At 41.6% G+C, this 9,806-nt stretch overlaps 1 protein-coding gene across 1 annotated transcript; it reads right to left on the reverse strand.

Annotated features, from left to right (window-relative positions):
* Positions 1–7,173: 7,173 nt before the first annotated feature.
* On the reverse strand, positions 7,174–8,739 carry LOC112238415 (fatty acid-binding protein, adipocyte). Its single transcript, XM_024406996.2, has 4 exons — positions 8,586–8,739; positions 8,302–8,474; positions 8,073–8,174; positions 7,174–7,373 (listed from the first exon to the last, which is right to left on the reverse strand). The coding sequence occupies exons 1-4, from the start codon at positions 8,656–8,658 to the stop codon at positions 7,320–7,322; spliced, it is 402 nt and encodes a 133-aa protein (XP_024262764.2). The 5' UTR covers positions 8,659–8,739; the 3' UTR covers positions 7,174–7,319.
* Between the last annotated feature and the right edge of the window lie 1,067 nt (positions 8,740–9,806).

A 9,806-nucleotide genomic window follows, 5' to 3' on the forward strand; every position in this document is an offset into this window, starting at 1 on the left:
AGATGGGCTATGTACAGGTGCAGTGATCTGTGAGCTGCTCTGACAGCTGGTGCTTAAAGTTAGTGAGAGGGAGATATGAGTCTCCAGCTTCAGCTTTTGGTCCTTGACTCGGTATCATGCAAGACTACAAATCCTGCACGTCATCTGTAGCTGACATCTTTGCTAACAGGTATTGTGTCAATTTAAAACATGCACAAGACAGTTCACAGATTTGTCAATTTAAAAACAGTTTTCCAATGTATTAATCTATTCATTACTACATTTAGCTAACCTTAGATAGCTAATCCAGAGATTCTTACCTTTGCTTAGTTTCAGCAGTCCCAGATCCTCATGGCATGTGTAGTTTATGATAGACACATTAGCCACTAATTAGCATTTCATTTTTTGGGTGGTAAATACAGGCACATTTATTGATAAAAGTCACCTTGTCCTAGAGAGATTTACACAGTTATCAAAAATCACGCCAGGGTAAGCCTACACGAACCACAACTCTTATTTTAAGTGTTTCTACAATCCTCTATGAGAAATATTAATGGTGGGGAAATTATTGGAACCATTTCCTTGATTGACCGCTAGTTTTTATGGGTATTTTTATTTTATTTATTTTTTTATTTTTTTATTTCACCTTTATTTAACCAGGTAGGCCAGTTGAGAACAAGTTCTCATTTGCAACTGCGACCTGGCCAAGATAAAGCATAGCAGTGTGAGCAGACAACACAGAGTTACACATGGAATAAACAATTAACAAGTCAATAACACAGTAGAAAACAAAGGGGGGGAGTCTATATACAATGTGTGCAAAAGGCATGAGGAGGTAGGCGAATAATTACAATTTTGCAGATTAACACTGGAGTGATAAATGATCAGACGGTCATGTACAGGTAGAGATATTGGTGTGCCAAAGAGCAAGTAAATAAATAAAAACAGTATGGGGATGAGGTAGGTGAAAATGGGTGGGCTATCTATTCTATTCTGTTCTGTTCTGTTCTGTTCGGTTCTATTCTATTCTGTTCTGTCCTGTTCTATTCTGCTCTGTTCTGTCCTGTTCTATTCTATTCTGTTCTGTTCTGTTCTATTCTGTCCTGTCCTGTTCTATTCTGTTCTGTCCTGTTCTGTTCTATTCTAAAGCAGTATCTATTCTATTGTAAAGCAGTGAGGTCCATTGAGCCAGCAGATGGAGCCAGTGAACACCATATTGAACGACATTCCACGTCTTTATTTATTTTTCACAGAAAAACTCCAGATTTTCATCCAACAAAGTTTGTCTGACTGAGTAACAGATTGTAAAGAACAGGGGAGGGAAGAAAAATCTTGAGGGACCTGAATGGTTACTGTTACTGTTATTAACATGATGGTCCTTTATGTACGCTGAACAGTTCATGACTCCAGGTCCAATAAAATACATTTCAAAACAGCTTTTGAAGTTGTGATTGTATGTTCATAAATGGTAGAATATGGCTCTTTTTTCATTTCCTGAAAAGTTTCAGTTTTAGAGATTTTACGCTTTTTCTATATCTGTTCCTGGTTCTAAATTTCTTGAATGGGGCATGTTTATTTAAGATGGTTAGGAAGGCATTTAAAAAAAATATCCAGGCATCCTCTACTGATGGGATGAGATCAATATCCTTCCAGGATACCCCGGCCAGGTCGATTTGACAGGCCTGCTCGCTGAAGTGTTTCAGGGAGCGTTTTACAGTGATGAGTGGAGGTCGTTTGACCGCTGACCCATTACGGATGCAGGCAATGAGGCAGTGATCGCTGAGATCTTGGTTGAAGACAGCTGAGGTGTATTTAGAGGGGAAGTTGGTTAGGATGATATCTATGAGGGTGCCCGTGTTTAAGGCTTTGGGGAGGTACCTGGTAGGTTCATTGATAATTTGTGTGAGATTGAGGGAATCAAGTTTAGATTGTAGGATGGCTGGGGTGTTAAGCATGTTCCAGTTTAGGTCGCCTAGCAGCACGAGCTCTGAAGATAGATGGGGGGCAATCAGTTCACATATGGTGTCCAGAGCACAGCTGGGGGCAGAGGGTGGTCTATAGCAGGTGGCAACGGTGAGAGACTTGTTTTTAGAGAGGTGGATTTTTAAAAGTAGAAGTTCAAATTGTTTGGGTACAGACCTGGATAGTAGGACAGAACTCTGCAGGCTATCTTTGCAGTAGATTGCAACACCGCCCCCTTTGGCAGTTCTATCTTGTCTGAAAATGTTGTAGTTTGGAATTAAAATTTCAGAATTTTTGGTGGTCTTCCTAAGCCAGGATTCAGACACAGCTAGAACATCCGGGTTGGCAGAGTGTGCTAAAGCAGTGAATAGAACAAACTTAGGGAGGAGGCTTCTAATGTTAACATGCATGAAACCAAGGCTATTACGGTTACAGAAGTCGTCAAAAGAGAGCGCCTGGGGAATAGGAGTGGAGCTAGGCACTGCAGGGCCTGGATTCACCTCTACATTGCCAGAGGAGTAGAATAAGGGTGCGGCTAAAAGCAATAAGAATTGGTCGTCTAGAACGTCTGGAACAGAGAGTAAAAGGAGGTTTCTGGGGGCGATAAAATAGCATCAAGGTATAATGTACAGACAAAGGTATGGTAGGATGTGAATACAGTGGAGGTAAACCTAGGTATTGAGTGATGAAGAGAGAGATATTGTCTCTAGAAACATCATTGAAACCAGGAGATGTCATTGCATGTGTGGGTGGTGGAACTAATAGGTTGGATAAGGTATAGTGAGCAGGACTAGAGGCTCTACAGTGAAATAAGCCAATAAACACTAACCAGAACAGCAATGGACAAGACATATTGACATTAAGGAGAGGCATGCTTAGTCGAGTGATCAAAAGGGTCCAGTGAGTGGAGAGGTTGGTTGGGGGTCACGGCGATTTAGACAGCTAGCCAGGCCATCGGTAGTAAGCTAGCATAGGATGGAGGTCTGTTATTAGCCACCTCTTACGTTCCGTCAGTAGATTAGTGGGGTTCCGTGTGGTAGAGGGGATTAATCCAAATCACACAACAACAACAAAAATAAAAACAATAGATATAGTTATAGAGGCCCAAGAAGAAAACATAATAATAATAAAAATAAATTGTCCGATTGTCTATTCAGATAGCAGCCGGTAAGACAGCTAACGGTTAGCAGGCCGCAGATGGGCGTTCAGGTAACGTCGCGACGGAGGAGCCAGCCGGATAACTCCTTCGGGTAGATAACGTCGGCAGTCCAGTTGTGAAGGCCCGGTGGGGCTCCGCGTAGGCAGTAAAACGGGTCCGGATAGGTAACTGCAGCCCAGGAGTGATTGATGGAACTCAGGAGTGATTGACGGAGCTGGCTAGCTCCGGAATAATTGATGTTTGCTCCGGAATCGACGAAAGCTGATAGTCACACGGATAGCAGCTAGCTAGCTGTGAGATCCAGGTATGAATGTCCAGAGAGCAGTTGAAATCCAGGGACATGGAGAGAAAAATTGGTCCGGTATGTTCCGTTCCGCGCCGTCCTACAAAACTGGCGATAGATTTACGAGCTAAAGGATAGCTGATGACCACAAACCGTGGTTAGCTGAATACTAACGATTTGCCAGTAAAGAAGCAAACTAGCTTCTAAACTAGCTTCTGATTAGCTTCTGGATTCGCTTCTGGCTAGTTTCTGGCTAGCTTCTTGGATTACAGATTTGAGGTAAATAACACTTTTTCATAAATATAAATTGGTGAGGCGGGTTGCAGGAGAGTGTTTTGAAGATGAGTTGATGGAAAATAAAAATAAAATGTATGTGAAAAAAGTTGTAAATATATATACGGGACACAAGACGAGGACAAAAGATGTCTGAACTGCTATGCCATCTTGGAAAAGATTTGGCTGCAGCAAGTCTCCATCACTAGTATTCTGTCACCCAATGGTCTCTAGTGGATACATAGTATACTACTACAGCAGGAACTTAAAGGGCACATTGAGTGAATGTGTCCCAAATTGCACCCTATACCCTACTGTACACTACTTTTGACCAGAACCCCATGAGCCCTAGTCAAAAGTGATCTACAGGCTTCAGTATGTGTCATCCAGCTGCCATCTTTCCCTCAATCTTGGCCACACTGTAGTCTCCCGCCATATTAGTGGGGTCAGACCAGACCATATTAGTGGGGTAAGACCAGACCATATTAGTGGGGTAAGACCAGGCCAGTCCATATGAGTGGGGTTAATGGGCATTGATGATTTCCTTTTAATCAATTCCTGGCCATTCATGGAGGCAACAATGGCTCTAAAACTAGGTGTCTCGACCAACCCTAATCTCATCAACCCAGAACCAAAATCTTGCGTCTGTCTGAGAGATTTACAACCAGTCAGCCAGCTAGTCAGTCAGTCAGATTCTCTGCTATATTACTGTTAGCTACCACTTTGCTCAAATATAAAACATATTACATACAGAAGTAGGATCTTAATTTGAGCCAGTTTGTTACAACAGGAAAATAATCCTGCAGCAACAGAACAGATTATAATTAATGGACATTTTTGTAGGGGTTGATACCTTTTTCTGCAGGGCAAATCAAGTCTGAAATTTCAATGTGGAAATTACTCTTTAGAAGTCTTTATAAAGCTCAAATACACTACAAGTTTTAATTTCCTGCTGTGTAGGACAACACTCAGCAACAGAAGAGTGATCAAATGAAGAGCCAACATCTGCATGCAACTCCTTCATTCACCTAAAACCAAGGGAATAAGGCAGTTGAAACTGATAAATGATTTTATTTGAAGTGATGTGGGAAGTGGACAACATACTCTAAACCCCACAACAGTTCATAGGTTAAAACACATGAATCCTGAGCATTGATCAAAAAAACAGCATCTTCTTACAAACTCAGTTTATTGGTACAAAAATATTACAAAACTACATTTAAAAAAAAGTTAATTTCTATATAAAGCAGGTTCGACAATCCCATATAGACATAACTAATGTATTAGCAGATCCAGGTCATGTTTAACTCTATTTATGATACATTGCAGGTGTATTTGTTCTCTTTCAAAGCTGCAGGAGTTATATTTTTACAATATTATATTTGACCTACAAATACCCCAAAATCCTTAGTGCACTCTGATAATAAACCAAATTAAATCAGTTTTGTGGTCATGAAACAATAGTCAGTCCTTTCCTACCTTCAGCCATATCTGGGCTCACAACAGCATTTAACATTAATTATTGATGATAAAAACAAATAGGATAGTGTTCTGTTATCTATGTTCCTTTATACAGCAGTACTGACCAAGGGAGGTGGCATTAGCCTACCTCATCCCCCTCATTGCCAGAGGGGAAAAACAGATGAGACAGCCAGGTACTCCTGCTGGGTTTGTGGAGTGTTAGCGGGAGGCAGGTTGGCGGGAGTCGGGTTGGGGGGAGGCAGGGATCTAAGTTGTTGCCTTCCGGTTCTGATGATCACAAGCGTTCAGAAGGCCCCGATCTGTCCCCCAGGGCCTGTAAGGCTGATTTCTCAGGGCTGTGGAGGAGCCTGCTGAATTGAGGGCTACCGGGGACACTCGGGGAAAGTAGTGAAGGAGAAGGCAGACAGGGAGGAGAGGGGTAGTGGTTTTGAGTTTGGAGGCTTAGACTGACAGGGCCAGCCCCAGGGGTAGATTGTCATTGGGGGGCACCCTGAGTCTGGAGGTCACTGAGGTATCAGTAGAACAGGGGGATGACATTGAGGAGATGGAGCAGGGTGGGCTGCTGGTACTGTGGGGGGCTAGTGTCCGTCCCTGGGGGAGTGGTAAGAGGGGGTGTGGCAGGTGGGCGGAGGGTGTCCTCAAAGCGGAGCCCCAGGCTAGTTGTCCAGGGTGTCCAGTCAATCCAGTGTGGATGTCTCTCCGAGAGGCGTAGTTGAGGTGAGAGACCAGGCGTACGCGGAGTGGGTCGACATTGTTCCAGCCCTCCATGATGCTTAGGTAGCGGGCCGTCTGACAGACACTCCCTGAAGCCCAGGCTGCGGTAGTCCTTGGCCAGGACATGGGCTTCAAAATACCCTACCAGGAGAGGGAGGCAGAGGGTCAGGAACTACACAAGAGTATACAGAGCACTACACTAGAGGAACTAAAGGACATGAGACATTTGGTCTAATTCTGTGGTGGAGCTTGGAGGATATGGCTAGTTCCCTACAAATATGCAGAGGTTTACCCATCACTTTTTTTTTACAGGCTTACATCTTAAATCACATCTTTGTATTGTTTTGTTATTGACTCACCTTGTCCGATCCCTGTGACAAAACGCAAACATTCGATTATTGTGTTACTTGTAAAATAACAGTCCTAACCAAAGATGTAGAAAAGGCGGAAGTTGACTGAGATTAATATACTCTGAATCCAATAGGTCTGTACAATTGTGCTGTAGCCTACCTGCTTCTCAAACGCACATGGCACAAGTCTTCTGAGATCAGTCAGGCTGTTTCGGTCACGTCGCCATTTCTCAATAATCTGTGGCTGAGAGCGAGGTAGGATTTTATAGTCTCTGACAGCATATCAAGGCGATGGTGAACCTCAATGGCAATATTTGGTGCATAATGCAATAGTAATGTAATACTCAATCCTCTGCGTCGTTTTCTGGCTTTAGTTGGAGTAGTTTTCGGGGGTGACATCAAGTCAATGTTTTCTGAAATAAAGTAGCACCTTTCCTAGAGACACTTGGAACAAACAGCAACGCTGCAGTCATAACAGCACCACTGGGCAGACCACTGGTCCCAGTAGTCATATTCAGAAGCACCTGAATGCTCCCGAAAAGTTCAGAATAGATCAGTCCTAAATAGGCAAAGAAATTCAGGTTTTAAAGTTGTGTAATAGCTAGTTAGCAGCAGGACGCTAATATGAAGGCATCCAGGGTTTAGTTACCCCACTAGTCAGTCATGGCAGTTTTTGCATCGTAGACAAATGGTCAGTTGGACATTTCTACTTGGTCACCAGTTCTCAAAATAGGTAGTGTGAAATCAATGTATTTTGCCGGGAACACTCAGTGTAGCGTGCTCAAAGTAAGCTAACATTAATATATTGGAGAAAAATTGACACTGAAATGTATTGAATGTTATTACCACCTACAACCGAAGTACTCAGGATAGACCAGAGATTTGCCCGTTTGTAATCCACATGGATTAAGTTTGCTGAATAGGCCTTAGCCTCCAAACTGGCCTACATATTGCAACGAAGGAAATACCACTTTTCACAAAGCAGAACTGACTTTATTGAAAGCTTCATGGGATTTTGGTACCAATGGAGTCAGTGAATTTAACATGGTAGGTATTGAACAGATAACATGCATGTTTTTGATTTGCTCGTGGGGGTCTTCAATTCAGCAGGCTGGAATCACACCTCTTTCTCATAGGTCCTCAGTGCCACCACATCATCCATTACACATTTCTAGAAAAGAGAGCAGTACACGCTTTAGGTCATGCAATGACAACACAAGTGTCAGAAACGAGAACTCAAAATGTATTGATAGTCAGTGATGAACAAACCACCAAATACATGTTGGAATCTATATTAATTTATTCTATAACAGGCACTTTACATTATGTGAGCTAAATAATGCATTATAAATTACTTTAAGGAAACTGATGTTACTGTACCCACTACAACCCCCCCAAAAACCATGCATTCCATTCATTCCTATGGAGGACTGGTCCTACTGGATAGTGCCTATGGCGGACCGGTGGGAGCAAAGCCTCGCAATGGCAATGCCAACACATGCAGCAGCAATCCCAGGTTTATGTAAATCATTGAGTTTATTAGCACTCGATTACCAATTAATCATTTAGTTTAAAATAATTAAGTAGCGTGTTGCACATGACTGCAAGTGCTTATCAAGCCACGCTTCCCAGACAAAACTATAGACATTTTGAACACGTTCGCGCGTAAAAACGCGTGCCATCCTTGTTGGTAACCCCGGAGAACGCAATTTACAAGATGACAACCTGCATTGCATAATGATGATCACATGCAACATTGAACAATATTGCAATATCAAGCATTACATTGAAAAATAGGCTTATGAAAAAAGCATATTTTAATGTCAAACCAAGCAGAGAAGGGAATAGCAAGCAAGACATTAAACCTTACCGCAATCAATTTTCCATCTTGCAACTCCCGCTCGAGCGTGGTAGTCTTGCCGTCCCAAGTTTGTTTCTGCACCAGTTTTCCGTTCTCAAAGGTCATCAGAGTCTGGAAATAGAGTAGTGTCAGGAGGGAACAACTCACTAAATTTTAAAGTAATTTCTTTTTTTACAATCAATTGGAATCCACACTACTGTAACAACCTCCATGTCTATAGTGTGGCTCCTGCACCCACCTTGGTTTTCCTGTCATCTGCAGTCATCTCGTCGAATTCTTCATTCAATTTAAACTTGGCCTCTGTGGTTTTGAAAGTGCTCTGGGATTTCATTGATATTACACCGTCGTCGATGCTAAACAGCAAATTGGGTTTCGCCAGATTCCCCATCTGCCGAGTAGCAAACCCCACACCTGTGAAACAAACGGATATTTATCTAATCAACTTTATTAAGGTTCTAGATCGAAATGCAACATTGTCTTTCATTTTTTTAAACTGCTTTATTTAATAAGGTAAGACTTCACCTATTGCCTTCATATATTCATCAAAATTCTCACTGGAAGTCATCTTCCAAGTTCCAACGAATGCCTCAACCATGTTGTAAATTTGAGCTAATCAACACCAAAAACCACGTTAACGCACACTGCTTCGAATCGGCAATAATTACACCTGGGCCTGTTGTCATATTTGAAGCCTCATCTAGCACGTGCTTACCCATGCAAGCCAATCAAGTGATATATCTGGTGCTTCCATGGCAACAGAGAGGATGAGGGGCGGGGGATAAATTAGCCTGCACTGTCTTTGGCAGGGGTCTTCAACCTTTTCTTTCCCAGGGACCCCCTGCCAGGCAAACCGGAGACCAAGGAACCCCAATCACATGTTGGCAAAAATATATTTAAAAACATCATGTATTGTATCTTGTCTCATCATCTGGTGAATGATCATGTCAAGGAGAAGTAATCAACATTTTCAAATCAATAGATTTGGTAGATTGTTTTGACCTCAACACATGATTGGAAGAGAACGTGTAAACCCTAACATAGCCAATTAGCTAGAAAGGTAACTCAAAAACATTTTCGCTAAGAGCAGCTGTTTAGCTGGTAAAACAGAGATTAAAGACAACAAGGATGTGTTGGCAAAAATGGATGTAAAGTCAAGAAAGCCTGTCAGCAGGCAGCGGCCCTTGAAGCAATGGTAGCCTATTTGAGGGTGCTTTTTGAAAGGGTGATTTGCTCAATAATAGGAATTGGAGAAAAAACACATACACATTTATAAAATAATATATTCTCCTCTTTTCTACTGTGGATATGTAATACACATTTTGTTTATTCCATTATTGCTAGCAATATTCATAAAAACATTTAAATAAATACAAATATTTTTCACTTTTTTATTTATTTTAATTTATACACTACTGTTCAAAAGTTTGGGGTCACATAGAAATGTCCTTGTTTGTGAAAAAAACAAACACATTTTTTGCACATTTAAATAACATAAAATTGATCAGAAATACAGTGTAGACATTGTTAACGTTGTAAATGACTATTGTAGCTGGAAACTGCAGAATTTTTATGGAATATCTACGTAGGCGTACAGAGGCCCATTATCAGCAACCATCACTCCTGTGTTCCAATGGCACGTTGTGTTAGCTAATCCAAGTTTATCATTTGAAAAGGCTAATTGATCATTAGAAAACCCTTTTGCAATTATGTTAGCACAGCTGAAAACTGTTGTTGTGATTAAAG

This window comes from Oncorhynchus tshawytscha, unplaced genomic scaffold, assembly GCF_018296145.1.
Source record: "Oncorhynchus tshawytscha isolate Ot180627B unplaced genomic scaffold, Otsh_v2.0 Un_contig_6830_pilon_pilon, whole genome shotgun sequence".
Classification (NCBI taxonomy): domain Eukaryota; kingdom Metazoa; phylum Chordata; class Actinopteri; order Salmoniformes; family Salmonidae; genus Oncorhynchus; species Oncorhynchus tshawytscha.

Coding starts and splice junctions, on each gene's coding strand:
- LOC112238415 (XM_024406996.2), bottom strand. CDS start 8,658: ATGGTTGAGGCATTCGTTGGAACTTGGAAGATGACTTCCAGTGAGAAT. Junction 8,475..8,585: donor TGAATATATGAAGGCAATAG/GTGAAGTCTTAC, acceptor TTTGTTTCACAG/GTGTGGGGTTTGCTACTCGG. Junction 8,175..8,301: donor CAGATGACAGGAAAACCAAG/GTGGGTGCAGGA, acceptor CTCTATTTCCAG/ACTCTGATGACCTTTGAGAA.